Source organism: Pecten maximus, chromosome 6, assembly GCF_902652985.1.
Source record: "Pecten maximus chromosome 6, xPecMax1.1, whole genome shotgun sequence".
Taxonomy (NCBI): Eukaryota; Metazoa; Mollusca; class Bivalvia; order Pectinida; family Pectinidae; genus Pecten; species Pecten maximus.
Genome location: NC_047020.1, coordinates 1,501,641 through 1,522,384, shown reverse-complemented (window position 1 = coordinate 1,522,384; position 20,744 = coordinate 1,501,641). Strand labels below are relative to the sequence as shown.

Here is a 20,744-nt window from a genome sequence, read left to right as displayed (position 1 = left end):
TTTAGTTAAAATGTATGAACTAATTCTAAGTGTTAATAGTTATCATACCATTGGTATGGTATAGGGAGGGTTAGGGTTAGAGTTCTTTGAGAATAAACATTGATGTCATGTAAATTATGAGATTGATGTAGAGGAGTTCCTTTGAGAATAAACATTGATGTCATGTAAATTATGAGATTGATAGTATCTAAATTAATTACCTGCAAGAACTTTTTCTTTTTCTTCTTGCGAGTCGCTTGTGTCTGCCAGTCTTGGTTACTATCTGTTGCTCGCCTGCAGGTTAGTAAAACAACTGATCAACCTCTACATTCCAACTTATTTCTAACTATTGACAACCAGACAAAACATCATTAATGAAATAAGGAAAGTATCTGAATGTAATGACCAAGATTTACTGCTGTCTCCTGTTTATACTAACCAATTATCCTGCTGATATGCCCCACCCCCAGGGCCGCCCCGCTGGTGGGAGGAGTAGCCTGGGGACTGACCAGGATCAGCATTGTTCTGGTAAGTCTGCATGGATATGTATTTACTGTGAGTACGTGTCTGGACGGCCGGAGTGTGAGCGTAAGAACTCGGCTCCCGATGAAAGTTCAGGTCTGCAAAAAATAGGTCAGATGTGTCATGAATATTATAGACATCATAAATATTATAGACATAATAAAATATTAGACATCACAAAAATAACAGACATCATAAAATATTATAGACATCATAAAACAGACATCATAAAATATTACAGACATCATAAAATATTATAGACATCAATTATAGACATCATAAATATTATAGACATCATAAATATTAAAGACATCATAAATATTAAAGACATCATAAATATTATAGACATCATAAATATTTTATACATCGATTAGACATCATAAATATAGACATTGATTATAGACATAAATATCATAGACATCATAAAATATTTTACACATCATTAATATAGACATCGATTATAGACATCATAAAATATTTTGAAAATAAACATGGTTAAAATTCTACAACAATCCAGATGACAAACAGCAGTACTGCAGGGCAAAACAATATGTCTCCTTAAGAGTGGCAATCTGGCATACTATCAATTTTACTTTTCACTACAAAGTCAATATTTAATTTTCTGACAGTTTGAGGAAAACAAGTACTCAATTTTCAAACTCTTTTTATGGTCTTCACAAACCATGAACTCATAATTTGCCAAACTTGCGTAAATTATACCAAGATCAATACAATTTTATTTATCTTATATACAATATAAAATTCAGATGATAATTACTTTATTGTAGGAAATCTATAAAGACTACTGAATAAATATACATGTATGGCATATAGAAGAGAATTCTAAACACCTTATCATCTACAGAAATAAAATATATAGTCAGGTTATTAATGCAGGTTCAGCCATTATAGGTGAGCTGTGGTTGGTATATCTAGACTGGTAATCTAATCCAGTGTGAGCAACATCAAATCAGAAAATATCACAGTATATAGTACGAGTAATGTCACCCCTATACACCACAGGTAATGTCACACCTGTATATACACCACAGGTAATGTCAACCCTGTATATACACCACAGGTAATGTCACCCCTGTATATACACCACAGGTAATGTCAACCCTGTATATACACCACAGGTAATGTCACACCTGTATATACACCACATGTAATGTCACACCTGTACACCACAGGTAATGTCACCCCTGTACACCACAGGTAATGTCACCCCTATACACCACAGGTAATGTCACACCTGTATATACACCACAGGTAATGTCACCCCTGTATATACACCACAGGTAATGTCAACCCTGTATATACACCACAGGTAATGTCACCCTTATATACACCACAGGTAATGTCACACCTGTATATACACCACAGGTAATGTCACACCTGTACACCACAGGTAATGTCACACCTGTATATACACCACAGGTAATGTCACCCCTGTACACCACAGGTAATGTCACCCCTGTATATACACCACAGGTAATGTCACACCTGTACACCACAGGTAATGTCACACCCGTACACCACAGGTAATGTCACACCTGTACACCACAGGTAATGTCATACCTGTACACCACAGGTAATGTCACACCTGTACACCACTACCTAGACACTAAGAAGCAGAGACAACACTACATGGTACAGGGAGTATATATCTGTCTCGAGTAGTTTGGCATTTTGACCTCTGTGATAAAGATACCCCGGGGGAGTCGGGGAGTAGGGGAGTAGGGGTAGGGGGTTGTCATTTCACCATAATTTTTTTACCCCAAGGGTCATTTTAATAGGTTTCAAAATACCATACTACACTGACTTGTCCCTGGGAAATCCTTTATTTCATTACATATATAATATATAGGTTTGGAGAGCTACACAATGTAAGGACAGTGTAATGTTATTGTTAAATCAACATAGGATCAAAACAATAATAAATTCAACAGTAATCTGAAAAAGATCAATTTTAATTCTTCTTTCAGCTACAACTTTTTATAATTTACAGTTGATGTGTACACATGTGAGCTGTCTTGTACACATGTGAGCTGTCTTGTACACATGTGAGCTGTCTTGTACACATGTGAGCTGTCTTGTACACATGTGAGCTGTCTTGTGTACACATGTGAGCTGTCTTGTGTACACATGTGAGCTGTCTTGTGTACACATGTGAGCTGTCTTGTACATATGTGACCTGTCTTGCACACATGTGAGCTGCCTTGCGTACATATGTGACCTGTCTTGTGTACACATGTGACCTGTCTTGTGTACACATGTGAGCTGCCTTGCGTACATATGTGACCTGTCTTGTGTACACATGTGACCTGTCTTGTGTACACATGTGACCTGTCTTGTGTACACATGTGACCTGTCTTGTGTACACATGTGACCTGTCTTGTGTACACATGTGAGCTGTCTTGTGTATACATGTGACCTGTCTTGTGTACATATGTGACCTGTCTTGTGTATACATGTGACCTGCCTTGTGTATACATGTGACCTGTCTTGTGTAAACATGTGACCTGTCTTGTACACATGTGACCTGTCTTGTGTAGACATGTGACCTGTCTTGTACACATGTAACCTGTCTTGTACACATGTGACCTTTGTGTTGTGTACACAATTATAACCGATGTCGTGTGTACACAATTATAACTAGTGTCGTGTGTACACAATTATAACCGTCATGTGTACACAATTATAACCGGTGTCGTGTGTACACAATTATAACCGGTGTCGTGTGTACACAATTATAACCGGTGTCGTGTGTACACAATTATAACCGGTGTCGTGTGTACACAATTATAACCGGTGTCGTGTGTACACAATTATAACCGGTGTCGTGTGTACACAATTATAACTGGTGTCGTGTGTACACAATTATAACCGGTGTCGTGTGTACACAATTATTACCGGTGTCGTGTGTACACATTTATAACCGGTGTCGTGTGTACACAATTATAACAGTCATGTGTACACAATTATAACCGGTGTCGTGTGTACACAATTATAACTGGTATTGTGTGTACATGTGTGAACCCAATATACCAATTGATTCAAGTTATTTTCACTTCAGTCTGTTTATATACGGGAGGATTACAATGTGTGCGCTGTCTTTAACTTGATGTATAAAGGATTTCCTGAGAATTGTCGATTATGAGATCTACAATTTCTAGAAGAAGCGATAATTACCAACAACACTAAGCATCAGTGATCCTGAAATATAAACATAACATAAGAACAGTAATGACAGGTGTTCTCAAGATCCACAAGTGTTCATTTCTAAGATTATGTGTTAAGGCCAGAGATTTATATGAATCTTGAGAATACTGGTAAATAAATAATTATGTTATAAAATGATTAGGAAAGTTCATTTTTTTTTTCTTTTCTTTTTAATATTTACCTTTTGAAACATGGCTACACAGGTGTGTCCATTTATCATTGAATATTTGGAATGATGAAGATCACACAGAATTGACAAAGAAACAAGAGGTCTATCTGGCCTGTATCCCTCACTCATTATATATATACAGTTATATAGAAAGCTATCATCTTTACAGTGAGTATCTCACAGCTCTCATATCTACAGTGAGTACAGTATCTCACAGCTCTCATCTTTACAGTGAGTTCAGTATCTCACAGCTCTCATCTTTACAGTGAGTACAGTATCTCACAGCTCTTATCTTTACAGTGAGTACAGTATCTCACAGCTCTCATCTTTACAGTGAGTACAGTATCTCACAGCTCTTATCTTTACAGTCAGTACAGTATCTCACAGCTCTCATCTTTACAGTGAGGACAGTATCTCACAGCTCTCATCTTTACAGTGAGTACAGTATTTCACAACTCTCATATTTACGGTGACTACATTATCTCACAACTCTCATCTTTACAGTGAGTACAGTATTTCACAACTCTCATCTTTACAGTGACTACATTATCTCACAACTCTCATCTTTACAGTGAGTACATTATCTCACATCTCTCATCTTTACAGTGAGTACAGTATCTCACAGCTTTCATCTGTACAGTGAGTACAGTATCTCACAGCTCTCATCTTTACAGTGAGTACAGTATTTCACAACTCTCATATTTACGGTGACTACATTATCTCACAGCTATCATCTTTACAGTGAGTTCAGTATCTCACAGCTCTCATCTTTACAGTGAGTACAGTATCTCACAGCTCTCATCTTTACAGTGAGTACAGTATTTCACAACTCTCATATTTACGGTGACTACATTATCTCACAACTCTCATCTTTACAGTGAGTACAGTATCTCACAGCTCATCTTTAGTGAGTACAGTATCTCACAGCTCTCATCTTTTCAGTGAGTACAGTATTTCACAGCTCGCATCTTTACAGTGAGTACATTATCTCACATCTCTCATCTTTACAGTGAGGACAGTATCTCACAGCTCTCATCTTTACAGTGAATACAGTATCTCACAGCTCTCATCTTTTCAGTGAGTACAGTATTTCACAGCTCGCATCTTTACAGTGAGTACATTATCTCACATCTCTCATCTTTACAGTGAGTACAGTATCTCACAGCTCTCATCTTTAGTCAGTACATTATCTCACAGCTCTCATCTTTAGTCAGTACATTATCTCACAGCTCTCATCTTTACAGTGAGTACAGTATCTCACAGCTCTCATCTTTAGTCAGTACATTATCTCACAGCTCTCATCTTTAGTCAGTACATTATCTCACATCTCTCATCTTTACAGTGAGTACAGTATCTCACAGCTCTCATCTTTAGTCAGTACATTATCTCACAGCTCTCATCTTTAGTCAGTACATTATCTCACAGCTCTCATCTTTACAGTGAGTACAGTATCTCACAGCTCTCATCTTTACAGTGAGTACAGTATCTCACAGCTCTCATCTTTACAGTGAGTACAGAATCTCACAGCTATCATCTTTACAGTGAGTACAGTATCTCACAGCTCTCATCTTTACAGTGAGTACAGTATCTCACAGCTATCATCTTTACAGCGAGTACAGTATTTCACAACTCTCATATTTACGGTGACTACATTATCTCACAACTCTCATCTTTACAGTGAGTACAGTATTTCACAACTCTCATCTTTACAGTGACTACATTATCTCACAACTCTCATCTTTACAGTGAGTACATTATCTCACATCTCTCATCTTTACAGTGAGTACAGTATCTCACAGCTTTCATCTGTACAGTGAGTACAGTATTTCACAACTCTCATCTTTACAGTGACTAATTATCTCACAGCTCATCTTTAGTGAGTACAGTATCTCACAGCTCTCATCTTTTCAGTGAGTACAGTATTTCACAGCTTGCATCTTTACAGTGAGTACATTATCTCACAGCTCTCATCTTTACAGTGAGTACAGTATCTCACAGCTCATCTTTAGTGAGTACAGTATCTCACAGCTCTCATCTTTTCAGTGAGTACAGTATTTCACAGCTTGCATCTTTACAGTGAGTACATTATCTCACATCTCTCATCTTTACAGTGAGGACAGTATCTCACAGCTCTCATCTTTTCAGTGAGTACAGTATTTCACAGCTCGCATCTTTACAGTGAGTACATTATCTCACATCTCTCATCTTTACAGTGAGGACAGTATCTCACAGCTCTCATCTTTACAGTGATCACATTATCTCACAGCTCTCATCTTTTCAGTGAATACATTATCTCACAGCTCTCATTTTTACAGTGAGTACAGTATCTCACAGCTCTCATCTTTAGTGGACAGTATCTCACAACTCTCATATTTACAGTGAGTACATTATCTCACATCTCTCATCTTTACAGTGAGTACATTATCTCACATCTCTCATCTTTACAGTGAGGACAGTATCTCACAGCTCTCATCTTTACAGTGAGTACAGTATTTCACAGCTCTCATCTTTAGTGGACAGTATCTCACAACTCTCATCTTTACAGTGAGGACAGTATTTCACAGCTCGCATCTTTACAGTGAGTACATTTTCTCACAGCTCTCATCTTTATAGTGAATACATTTTCTCATAGCTCTCATCTTTACAGTGAGGACAGTATTTCACAACTATCATCTTTACAGTGAGTACAGTATCTCACAGCTCTCATCTTTATAGTGAATACATTATCTCACAGCTCTCAACTTTACAGTGAATACAGTATCTCACAGCTTTCATTTTAAGATCGAGTTTCTCACAGCTTTCAAAGACTTCAAAGTGCTTTGAAATATTTATTTAGCCCTCCATCCTAAAAGTGCTTCAGTTTCAGAAACCTGTGACTTTAATTAGGCCCTTTTGTTTTCCTGAATATTTTATTTATTTGATCTGGATAATGGGTTATAGTAATTTAAAAAAAAATCCCCAATCAAAACCTGATAGCTGATTATGCTACTTCTAACACTATACAAAGGTTGTTTATCAGTAAAGACCGAGGTTTCGGTGAAGGCCACTAACAATCTTGCTTGTCCTTCAGCCCAGGTCTAAATGCTACAGACCAATAACCCTGCTTTGTTTAAATCAAAAGTCAATAAAGACACTGCACTATGTCATAATCTTACACTGCCTTCAAGCACATGGGAGGGCAATTTTCTTAAACCACCTTCAAGCAGAGGAGGGAATAAATTTAAACTTCCTTCAAGCAGATGAGAGCGTAATCTTACACTCCTTCAAGCAGATAGAGTGCAATTTTCTTCAACCGCCTTTAAGTAGATGAGAGTGCAATTTTCTTAAACCTCCTTCAAGCAAAGGAGGGAGTAAATTTAAATTTCCTTCAAGCAGATGAGAGTGTATCTTCCACTGCCTTCAAGCAGAGAAGCTAAAACACCATAAGCACGGCATATTTACAGGATTTGAAGTATCAGGATGTAAGTGATATGAGGAGGGTCTGAGGGTCTGTGAGGGTCTGTGAGGGTCTATGAAGAGGGTCTATGAGGGTCTGAGGGTCAATGAGGAAGGTCTGAGGAGAGTCTATGAAGAGGGTCTCTGAGGAGGGTCAATGAGGGTCTGAGAGTCTATGAAGAGGGTCTCTGAGGAGGGTCAATGAGGGTCTGAGGGTCTATGAAGAGGGTCTCTGAGGAGGGTCTCTGAGGAAGGTCTCTGAGGAAGGTCTCTGAGGAGGGTTTCTGAGGAGGGTCTCTTGAGGAAGGTCTCTGAGGAGGGTCAATGAGGAAAGCCTATGAAAAAGGTCTATGAAGAGGGTCTATGAGGAAATATGGAAAAAGAAAATTTAATCATAGCTGGACTGATAGAATTATGAGGTTTTGTGAGAAAAAAAAAATTATCATGTTTTCATATAACTGGTTAAACTGGGGAAAAAAGTAAAATTCTTTCAAAGCAAAAGTCACTTGTAGTCTCATTATTGAAAAGGTTCTTGAAGTTATAAAAGTATGCTCTGGAAACTGTATCAGAGAGATGGGTATAACTTGTATGTATCTCGTGCTAACATTTGTTGGGCAGGGGAATATATACATGTATATGACTGTGTTGGTGATACTGGTAATACAGAACTCAGAGAAACTGCAGGAAACAACACACAGTGCAATGATAGCGATATCAAACAAAGTGTTTCTACACACACACCGGCCACAACAAACAGTGCAGCTCAAAAAACGGTGTGTCAAAAATACCTGGGGTTGGGCTGTAGCTACCCGCACGCTCTCGTGCAGTCATGCTTCCGTCTGTTAATATACATAATACAACATTTACTTAACATACAATACACTTAAATACATACTACACTGTATACGTAATACAACATCTACTTAACATACAATACACTTAAATACATACTACACTGTATACTCTTACACCACACACTACTAAACAATAACATGGAGGTTAAGACTTCATCATAGTTTAAGATTTGTATGATCATCATTTTATATCTGGTGTGTTACCAACAGGCCAAGGAAGGATTTTATAACTGGTGTGTTACCAACAGGCCAGGGAAGGGTTTTATAACTGGTGTGTTACCAACAGGCCAGGGAAGGACTGTATAACTGGTGTGTTACCAACAGGCCAAGGAAGGACTGTATAACTGGTGTGTTACCAACAGGCCAAGGAAGGACTGTATAACTGGTGTGTTACCAACAGGCCAGGGAAGGATTTTATAACTGGTGTGTTACCAACAGGCCAAGGAAGGATTTTATAACTGGTGTGTTACCAACAGGCCAAGGAAGGACTGTATAACTGGTGTGTTACTAACAGGCCAAGGAAGGACTGTATAACTGGTGTGTTACCAACAGGCCAAGGAAGGATTTTATAACTGGTGTGTTACCAACAGGCCAAGGAAGGATTTTATATCTGGTGTGTTACCAACAGGCCAGGGAAGGGTTTTATATCTGGTGTGTTACCAACAGGCCAGGGAAGGATTTTATAACTGGTGTGTTACCAACAGGCCACGGAAGGACTGTATAACTGGTGTGTTACCAACAGGCCAAGGAAGGACTGTATAACTGGTATGTTAATAACAGGCCAGGGAAGGACTGTATAACTGGTGTGTTACCAACAGGCCAGGGAAGGACTGTATAACTGGTGTGTTACCATCAGGCCAGGGAAGGATTTTATAACTGATGTGTTACCAACAGGCCAAGGGAAGATTTTATAACTGGTGTGTTACCAACAGGCCAAGGAAGGATTTTATAACTGGTGTGTTACCAACAGGCCAAGGAAGGATTTTATAACTGGTATGTTACCAACAGGCCAGGGAAGGGTTTTATAACTGGTATGTTACCAACAGGCCAGGGAAGGATTTTATAACTGGTATGTTACCAACAGGCCAAGGAAGGATTTTATAACTGGTGTGTTACCAACAGGCCAAGGAAGGATTTTATATCTGGTGTGTTACCAACAGGCCAAGGAAGGATTTTATAACTGGTGTGTTACCAACAGGCCAAGGAAGGATTTTATAACTGGTGTGTTACCAACAGGCCAGGGAAGGATTTTATAACTGGTGTGTTACCAACAGGCCAGGGAAGGATTTTATAACTGGTGTGTTACCAACAGGCCAAGGAAGGATTTTATAACTGGTGTGTTACCAACAGGCCAGGGAAGGATTTTATAACTGGTGTGTTACTAACAGGCCAGGGAAGGATTTTATAACTGGTGTGTTACCAACAGGCCAGGGAAGGATTTTATAACTGGTGTGTTACCAACAGGCCAAGGAAGGATTTTATAACTGATGTGTTACCAACAGGCCAAGGGAAGATTTTATAACTGGTGTGTTACCAACAGGCCAGGGAAGGATTTTATAACTGGTGTGTTACCAACAGGCCAAGGAAGGATTTTATAACTGGTGTGTTACCAACAGGCCAAGGAAGGATTTTATAAGTGGTGTGTTACCATCAGGCCAAGGAAGGATTTTATAACTGGTGTGTTACCAACAGGCCAAGGAAGGATTTTATATCTGGTGTGTTACCAACAGGCCAGGGAAGGATTTTATAACTGGTGTGTTACCAACAGGCCAAGGAAGGATTTTATAACTGGTATGTTACCAACAGGCCAAGGAAGGATTTTATAACTGGTGTGTTACCAACAGGCCAAGGAAGGATTTTATATCTGGTGTGTTACCAACAGGCCAGGGAAGGATTTTATAACTGGTGTGTTACCAACAGGCCAAGGAAGGATTTTATAACTGGTATGTTACCAACAGGCCAAGGAAGGATTTTATAACTGGTGTGTTACCAACAGGCCAAGGAAGGATTTTATATCTGGTGTGTTACCAACAGGCCAGGGAAGGATTTTATAACTGGTGTGTTACCAACAGGCCAAGGAAGGATTTTATAACTGGTGTGTTACCAACAGGCCAAGGAAGGATTTTATAACTGGTGTGTTACCAACAGGCCAGGGAAGGATTTTATAACTGGTATGTTACTAACAGGCCAAGGAAGGATTTTATAACTGGTATGTTACCAACAGGCCAAGGAAGGATTTTATAACTGGTGTGTTACCATCAGGCCAGGGAAGGATTTTATATCTGGTGTGTTACCAACAGGCCAAGGAAGGATTTTATAACTGGTGTGTTACCAACAGGCCAAGGAAGGGTTTTATAACTGGTGTGTTACCAACAGGCCAAGGAAGGGTTTTATAACTGGTGTGTTACCAACAGGCCAAGGAAGGGTTTTATAACTGGTGTGTTACCAACAGGCCAAGGAAGGATTTTATAACTGGTGTGTTACCAACAGGCCAAGGAAGGATTTTATAACTGGTGTGTTACCAACAGGCCAAGGAAGGGTTTTATATCTGGTGTGTTACCATCAGGCCAAGGAAGGATTTTATAACTGGTGTGTTACCAACAGGCCAAGGAAGGGTTTTATAACTGGTATGTTACCAACAGGCCAGGGAAGGATTTTATAACTGGTGTGTTACCAACAGGCCAAGGAAGGATTAAATAACTGGTGTGTTACCAACAGGCCAAGGAAGGGTTTTATAACTGGTGTGTTACCAACAGGCCAAGGAAGGGTTTTATAACTGGTGTGTTACCAACAGGCCAAGGAAGGATTTTATAACTGATGTGTTACCAACAGGCCAAGGAAGGATTTTATAACTGGTATGTTACTAACAGGCCAAGGAAGGATTTTATAACTGGTGTGTTACCAACAGGCCAGGGAAGGACTGTATAACTGGTTTGTTATACCAGCAGGCCAGGGAACGATTTTATAACTGGTGTGTTACCAACAGGCCAAGGAAGGACTGTATAAGTCGTTTGTTATACCAACAGGCCAGGGAAGGATTTTATAACTGGTGTGTTACCAACAGGCCAAGGAAGGATTTTATAACTGGTGTGTTACCAACAGGCCAGGGAAGGGTTTTATAACAGGTGTGTTACCAACAGGCCAAGGAAGGATTTTATAACTGGTGTGTTACCAACAGGCCAGGGAAGGATTTTATAACTGATGTGTTACCAACAGGCCAAGGAAGGATTTTATAACTGGTGTGTTACTAACAGGCCAAGGAAGGATTTAAAGTGGGATCTTACCATCAATTTTAATACATTAAGTTAGTTAGTTAAATTTATATAGTCCAGATCTATACATCAGTATATAACCTGTATAAAATACAAATGCAGGAGTCCAGGTTGCTTTCTGGATTTAAATATTAATATGGCAGAGCATGCCAGTTTTATAATGAATTGATACACATCATACTAACAGTAATCTTCTCCCCTATATAAGATATTGTAAATCATACACGTCACAGTGATTACCTCCCCTACATAACATATTGTATATCATACACATCACAGCGATTACCTCCCCTACATAAGATATTATAAATCATATACATCACAGCGATTACCTCCCCTACATAACATATTGTATATCATACACGTCACAGCGATTACCTCCCCTACATAAGATATTGTATATCATACACGTCACAGCGATTACCTCCCCTACATAAGATATTGTAAATCATACACGTCACAGCGATTACCTCCCCTACATAAGATAATGTATATCATACACGTCACAGCGATTACCTCCCCTACATAAGATATTATAAATCATACACGTCACAGCGATTACCTCCCCTACATAACATATTGTATATCATACACGTCACAGCGATTACCTCCCCTACATAAGATATTGTAAATCATACACGTCACAGCGATTACCTCCCCTACATAAGATATTGTATATCATACACGTCACAGCGATTACCTCCCCTACATAAGATATTGTATATCATACACGTCACAGCGATTACCTCCCCTACATAAGATATTGTATATCATACACGTCACAGCGATTACCTCCCCTACATAAGATATTGTATATCATACACGTCACAACGATTACCTCCCCTACATAAGATATTGTATATCATACACGTCACAGCGATTACCTCCCCTACATAAGATATTGTATATCATACACGTCACAGCGATTACCTCCCCTACATAACATATTGTATATCATACACATCACAGCGATTACCTCCCCTACATAAGATATTGTAAATCATACACGTCACAGTTATTACCTCCCCTACATAAGATATTGTATATCATACACGTCACAACGATTACCTCCCCTACATAAGATATTGTATATCATACACGTCACAGCGATTACCTCCCCTACATAAGATATTGTATATCATACATGTCATAGCGATTATCTCCCCTACATGAGCTATTAAGCCTGCCCTAATTAAGGTATTGTAAATCTTATAATTTGCAGCAATTTGTTTACATTGGTTTCCTTTCTCTTGAATACTTTTTTTCTGAATAGAGTTGAACTCTAGGTTGTTTTCGTTACAGTCCACTGAATACCAAATGTGTTCCTTGTCTATGGCCTACCCTACACACTGACCAACTGAGTAACCTCCATGATTCTAATTCCTCCAAAAACAACATAGAAACTCAGAGACAGATTTACTGGGATTAAGAGATTGGGAAATAAAAAAAAATTACCATCACCAAATTGTTAAAAAGATGGATTAAACAAAAGGATTTAAAATGATACAGAAACGTTACACAACATGTACAGGTGGACGGCATTGGTACCAAGGTTCACATCTAGCATTGAAGTATCACCCATAGCTGAGAAATCGTTGTTCAATATAACTACAGATTTTTTTTTTTTGTATAAATAAGGGAAAATAATGTGAAAAAAAAACAAAAAAATGTAACTGATCATGTAAGCAAATGCACTTCTATATTAATAGCAGGGATAACTGCCATCGCCAGAAAAAAACAAGGGACCAAAAATATTACTGTTCTCATTATCGCTTTGCCCGTCCTCATAATCGTCAGCATGCATGTATTTTAAACTAGGGAAGACGATATTGGGCTGAGGTTTCCGCGCGGATTGACGGGATCTTGATGGCCGCGGACTGCCGGTAGACAGAATGCTTATCAAAGTCTTCTGGTCTTCTGTGTAGTAAGGTATACACCATATTAGATTTGGATGGAAAGATGGCTTAACATCTGATACCAAAACCTAACATCAATCTGAACCACATGGGTTGTGGGTACCATAACTTCCTGTGTATTACTTACTCCAGGGTATAGCCCAAGGGAATTAAATTAAACATTTTTGATGCTTTTGTAAAATAGATTCCAGACAGCCCTCACCGACAGATTGTGTTATATGTCGATTACACCAGGACAATCTGGATGTATTTAAAAGCGATTCTGAGCCATTAGACTTCTACAGATTATGGTGACTTTGCGATTGATGACATTTGATGGAAATGTTGTGTTTATTTTGTAAATACATATGTATAATTAAAGCTATATATAGATTGATCAACGATTTGTTTTGTTTACAAATAGTATAAATCTAGCCTACATGTGCATGGATATTTAGGCATTGAAATCAATTACTTCATCTGCTGTTTCAATCAAAATGGACATATTTAACAATGTATAGCTCGCATCTTTTAAAATTTGGTTAAAAATGTCCACATATAGCCCGCACTAGGCCTCTTCAAATGTAAACAATTGTATAGCCCGGGCAATACCCTGGAAATAAGGTACATCAGATTTACTTATAGCCCGGGCAATACCCTGGAAATAAGGTACATCAGATTTACTTATAGCCCGGCAATACCCTGGAAATAAGGTACATCAGATTTACTTATAGCCCGGGCAATACCCTGGAAATAAGGTACATCAGATTTACTTATAGCCCGGCAATACCCTGGAAATAAGGTACATCAGATTTACTTATAGCCCGGGCAATACCCTGGAAATAAGGTACATCAGATTTACTTATAGCCCGGCAATACCCTGGAAATAAGGTACATCAGATTTACTTATAGCCCGGGCAATACCCTGGAAATAAGGTACATCAGATTTACTTATAGCCCGGCAATACCCTGGAAATAAGGTACATCAGATTTACTTATAGCCCGGGCAATACCCTGGAAATAAGGTACATCAGATTTACTTATAGCCCGGCAATACCCTGGAAATAAGGTACATCAGATTTACTTATAGCCCGGGCAATACCCTGGAAATAAGGTACATCAGATTTACTTATAGCCCGGCAATACCCTGGAAATAAGGTACATCCGATTTACTTATAGCCCGGGCAATACCCTGGAAATAAGGTACATCAGATTTACTTATAGCCCGGGCAATACCCTGGAAATAAGGTACATCAGATTTACTTATAGCCCGGGCAATACCCTGGAAATAAGGTACATCAGATTTACTTATAGCCCGGGCAATACCCTGGAAATAAGGTACATCAGATTTACTTATAGCCCGGGCAATACCCTGGAAATAAGGTACATCAGATTTACTTATAGCCCGGCAATACCCTGGAAATAAGGTACATCAGATTTACTTATAGCCCGGGCAATACCCTGGAAATAAGGTACATCAGATTTACTTATAGCCCGGTGTCATGCATAATATGTACCTCCTGCATAATAAGTATCCGGATACTTTTTATTCTGCATAAAAAGTAACCGGATACTTTTTATACCCCTACCAAAACGTACCCCCCTTGCATAAAAAGTACCCCCCTACCAAAAATCTTTAATTTTGACTTTATCAATCTGAAATTGGGAAGATATGATAAGAGGACCCAAGGGATGTCATTTTCAATGTTTCTCACCCCATCCCACCAAATCCCCACCCCAGGGCCAAAAAAATGAAAAATTTTTTTTTTTGCTTAAACTTCCAAATATGACTAAGGATCAACATAGGAAACCTTCAAATGCATATAAAAGACAATTCGCAAATTCCCCACCCCCCGGATACTTATTATTCTTCTGCATAAAATGTACCCCCCGGATACTTTTTATTCTCCTGCATAAAAAGTACACCCCTACCAAAAATCTTTAATTTTGACTTTATCAATCTGAAATTGGGAAGATATGATAAGAGGACCCAAGGGATGTCATTTTCAATGTTTCTCACCCCATCCCAACAAATCCCCACCCCAGGGCCAAAAAAATGAAAAATTTTTTTTTTTGCTTAAACTTCCAAATATGACTAAGGATCAACATAGGAAACCTTCAAATGCATATAAAAGACAATTCGCAAATTCTCCACCCCCCGGATACTTTTTATTCTTCTGCATAAAATGTACCCCCCGGATACTTTTTATTCTCCTGCATAAAAAGTACCCCCCTACCAAAAATCTTTAATTTTGACTTTATCAATCTGAAATTGGGAAGATATGATAAGAGGACCCAAGGGATGTCATTTTCAATGTTTCTCACCCCATCCCACCAAATCCCCACCCCAGGGCCAAAAAAATGAAAAAAAAAATTTTTTTGCTCAAACTTCCAAATATGACTTGGAATCGACACTGGAAACCTTCATATGCATAGAAAAAACATCTCGCAACTTCCCCACCCCCCGGATACTTTTTATTCTCCTGCATAAAATGTACCCCCCGGATACTTTTTATTCTCCTGCATAAAAAGTACCCCCCTACCAAAAATCTTTAATTTTGACTTTATCAATCTGAAATTGGGAAGATATGATAAGAGGACCCAAGGGATGTCATTTTCAATGTTTCTCACCCCATCCCAACAAATCCCCACCCCAGGGCCAAAAAAATGAAAAATTTTTTTTTTTGCTTAAACTTCCAAATATGACTAAGGATCAACATAGGAAACCTTCAAATGCATATAAAAGACAATTCGCAAATTCTCCACCCCCCGGATACTTTTTATTCTTCTGCATAAAATGTACCCCCCGGATACTTTTTATTCTCCTGCATAAAAAGTACCCCCCTACCAAAAATCTTTAATTTTGACTTTATCAATCTGAAATTGGGAAGATATGATAAGAGGACCCAAGGGATGTCATTTTCAATGTTTCTCACCCCATCCCACCAAATCCCCACCCCAGGGCCAAAAAAATGAAAAAAAATTTTTTTTGCTCAAACTTCCAAATATGACTTGGAATCGACACTGGAAACCTTCATATGCATAGAAAAAACATCTCGCAACTTCCCCACCCCCCGGATACTTTTTATTCTCCTGCATAAAATGTACCCCCCGGATACTTTTTATTCTCCTGCATAAAAAGTACCCCCCTACCAAAAATCTTTAATTTTGACTTTATCAATCTGAAATTGGGAAGATATGATAAGAGGACCCAAGGGATGTCATTTTCAATGTTTCTCACCCCATCCCAACAAATCCCCACCCCAGGGCCAAAAAAATGAAAAATTTTTTTTTTTGCTTAAACTTCCAAATATGACTAAGGATCAACATAGGAAACCTTCAAATGCATATAAAAGACAATTCGCAAATTCTCCACCCCCCGGATACTTTTTATTCTTCTGCATAAAATGTACCCCCCGGATACTTTTTATTCTCCTGCATAAAAAGTACCCCCCTACCAAAAATCTTTAATTTTGACTTTATCAATCTGAAATTGGGAAGATATGATAAGAGGACCCAAGGGATGTCATTTTCAATGTTTCTCACCCCATCCCACCAAATCCCCACCCCAGGGCCAAAAAAATGAAAAAAAATTTTTTTTGCTCAAACTTCCAAATATGACTTGGAATCGACACTGGAAACCTTCATATGCATAGAAAAAACATCTCGCAACTTCCCCACCCCCCGGATACTTTTTATTCTCCTGCATAAAATGTACCCCCCGGATACTTTTTATTCTCCTGCATAAAAAGTACCCCCCTACCAAAAATCTTTAATTTTGACTTTATCAATCTGAAATTGGGAAGATATGATAAGAGGACCCAAGGGATGTCATTTTCAATGTTTCTCACCCCATCCCAACAAATCCCCACCCCAGGGCCAAAAAAATGAAAAATTTTTTTTTTTGCTTAAACTTCCAAATATGACTAAGGATCAACATAGGAAACCTTCAAATGCATATGAAAGACAATTCGCAAATTCCCCCCCCCCCCCCCCCCCCCCAGATACTTTTTATTCTTCTGCATAAAATGTACCCCCCCCGGATACTTTTTATTCTCCTGCATAAAACGTACCCCCCTACCAAAAATCTTTAATTTTGACTTTATCAATCTGAAATTGTGAAGATATGTTAAGAGGACCCAGGGGATGTCATTTTTAATATTTCTTGCCCCCAAAAAAAATGTCCTTTTAAAAATGTAGTTTTTTGGCTATATATATATACACTGTTTGAATTACTTCTTTGCCCCACATATATATATATATATATATATATATAGTCATCAGTCCATTTTTGTTTCAGGAGAAATAAATGAAACCTTAATATGTATTAAATTCCACAACATCCCAGGTGTTCTTTATTCTCTTAAAGTAATATAAAAGGTTGTCATGACAGCACTTATTGAAAGAAATTAAATCAATTGTACAGTACCTCTCTGGAGTACCATGGTTATTGCATGTCAGACTGGTAATGAGTGACATCAATTAGGGTAGAGACAAGAAGTCTCCCCAGGTAAGGACCAGGGAGTTGACTGGACTGACAAATAGTTGAATCCTATTTACCTATAGATTGATATACAATTAAAATGACGTGATGTGCTATTGTCTAAGAGTTCCCCTAAGACAGGGAAGCCATGCACCCATTAACACCTTTACCGTGGGAACAGGGTGGGGATAGGGTGGGGCAGGGGATACAGGTGATCCCCAAACTATAGGATTATCCATTCACTTTCAAACGCACCACTGTGAACACAACATGGATCCAGATGAATATCGAGATATAGTGACATTTCTACAAAGTTCAACTTTGAAGAAGAGAATTTGGCCAGAAAACATTGTGGTAAGTATATATCACTGTAATTACTAGAATTGTTATTTTTTAAATATCCATGTTCTATTGAATTTTTTTTTATCTTAGAATAAGCATATAATGTTATGATATTTCTGGTTATAATTATAGGCACTATCAGAAATTCTTCATATCCAGAAATTAAAATACTGACAAATATCGATAAATAATGTACATTATTTTTTTTTATCTGAATTATAGATGACACATTTAAGATTAATATGAGTCACTATCTGTTTACTCTGAAGTTACAGGTGATAACCATAGCAAGTTAATTTTTCCAAACTTGCTCAAAGATCAATATTGTAAAAACAATAAATAAATAAATAAAAAAAAAAAAAAAAAAAATAATTTCTTTTATTTACACTAGGAAAAGTTTAAATAATATCAGTTTATATGAGATATCATGTTATTCTGGAGTAAATGTCATTCTTGATATTCAGTCTTCTTTTTAAAGTACATATTTATTCTCAGTTTTTGAACATGATAAACAATATATATAATGTTCTTATATAGTACTATTGTACCACACTTTTACTACATTTCCTTTCTTACATGTATAACAGTTGGCGGTATCTAAAACTGATGATTAAAAAATGGCTATAGATTGTTCAATTTTAATTGTTTGCATTTTTTAATATTTATATCAAGTAATAAACTAAATGTATTTGCTAGTTTCTAAACTTAATATCTTTAGAACAATGAAATAAAGGCATTACAAGTTAAAACTGTTTCTTTTAATACCTGATGATCAATTCTCGACTCTGTATCAGTTTAATTGATCAGTTTAATTCATTTCAGATATCCTTATGTAAACTCTACAAATCAGTACATCACTAAATTATGTTAAATAGGATACTAGAAACTATGTAAATATAGGAACAATGCTATATATCGTGATCACATTTTAGATATTATGGATACATTTGATCTTGTAGATATCAGGCGAGAATAAATCGAGAAGTACATTTATAAACTTGGCATATGGTCCAAATAATGAACAAGCAATGTTAACTTATTTTTTAGTATATTCAGATTTGGCTCCATTAGATAATATATGATACAAAGAGATAAGTTACAAGTCAGATAGTCCAGAGACCTATTTACTTATAAGTATAAATCTATATGCAGAAAATCCAGAAATAGATAATAAGGACTTATTAATTTTTAGAATCAGCAACTCTTTACTAATTTATTATAAGAATTCAGTGTTAGGTGAATGACTATTGCTTATAATATATATGGCACAGAAAAAAAGAGATGGGTGAAGGAATTTTAGGAGAAGCAGTTAGAATCCAGATATAGACAAGTAGAACATATACAGTAATTAGAAAATGAATTAAAATTACTAAGAGAAAAGAATATTAATGGTACATATTATCCAAAAGTAAAAGCAAGATGGAAGGTTGATAAAAGTACTAAATATTTTTGTGATTTAGAGAAAAGACAGGAAAAACTAATTCTAAAAATCATAACAGATGTCTTACTTGAACACAAATTCTAATATGAAAAAATATAAATGATTGATATGATTAAAATAAACTGTTTTTAAAAGAATTGGAACTTTTTTCCATTTTTTATCATTTGACCTCAGTGATCTTAAACAAAAGTCAAGATAAAATTTAAGGAAAAGCAATAAGTGTGTAGGCCACAAACATGGTGTCACTGTGCCAAATATCACTTTAATATTGTTTATTTGGTCACATATCGAAGGACATATAATTTTGAAGATGCATGAAACGTTTCAAGGCCGCATCATCAAAAATAACATAAATAAAAATGTTAATATCATAATAATACATGATACCGAACATTGTGCTGTTCATATTACACCAACATTTTGGTGATCATTATTTCAAAGATCAGTGTCACAGATCCAAAAACAGATTTAAAAAAATGTTTTTTGAACAACCATAACCTTGTCAACGTTTGTGCTATTTCATGCATGCTAATATGTGTCATGTATATTACAGTCAGTGCTAAACTTGTTCCATGCTATATGTTATAATAGAATGTGTCAATTAAGGTCTAGACCTCGTTAGGGGGGTTAAAAATAAAATCTTAAATTAAGTGATTTCTTTTATCGGATATGAAAGAGCATCATCAAAACAAATTCTTTCTAATAAGGTTCTTTAAGGAAGGAAAATCCAAGATGTATATGAATTAAGAATCAAGAGGCCCATGTAACACTCTTAAACTTTAATAATCTACTTTTTCAAAAAGAATGAGGAAAATTTAGGCACTCTTAAAAGTATTATGCAAAAAGATTTTATAAAAGGAAGATATATTGGTGAATGTAATAGATTAATTGCAGATTTGTTTGAAAAAAACAGAATAAAACTAGTATGATTGTATAATAAATAGGGACCACTACAGGTGTCCCCAAACTCCCCTGCAGTGGTAATGGTATTAATAGTTCAGCATATATACCCCACACCCCATATATTAATTGTTGTTCATCATATCTCATAACCCCTAATTTTTAGCTCACCTGGTCCGAAGGACCAAGTTGAGCTTATGCCATACCGTGGCGTCCGTCGTCCGTCT

General features: G+C 37.2%; 1 protein-coding gene across 5 annotated transcripts in view; it reads right to left on the bottom strand.

Annotated features, from left to right (window-relative positions):
- Window positions 1-20,744, bottom strand: part of LOC117328688 (cyclin-dependent kinase-like 5) — a 98,239-nt gene that overhangs the window by 9,798 nt on the left and 67,697 nt on the right. For 2 of the 5 annotated variants that reach the window (XR_004533009.1, XM_033886171.1), the window contains exons 15-18: window positions 8,119-8,169; window positions 3,697-3,720; window positions 419-599; window positions 201-273 (exon numbers count right to left, since the gene is read on the bottom strand). Coding sequence is in view for 4 of the 5 variants with exons in the window: in XM_033886171.1 (XP_033742062.1) it covers window positions 201-273; window positions 419-599; window positions 3,697-3,720; window positions 8,119-8,169 (329 nt within the window). In the remaining variant the exon portion in view is untranslated. The remainder of the gene's footprint in view (window positions 1-200; window positions 274-418; window positions 600-3,696; window positions 3,721-8,118; window positions 8,170-20,744) is intronic. The other 3 variants (XM_033886172.1, XM_033886173.1, XM_033886174.1) reach the window with 3 other exon arrangements.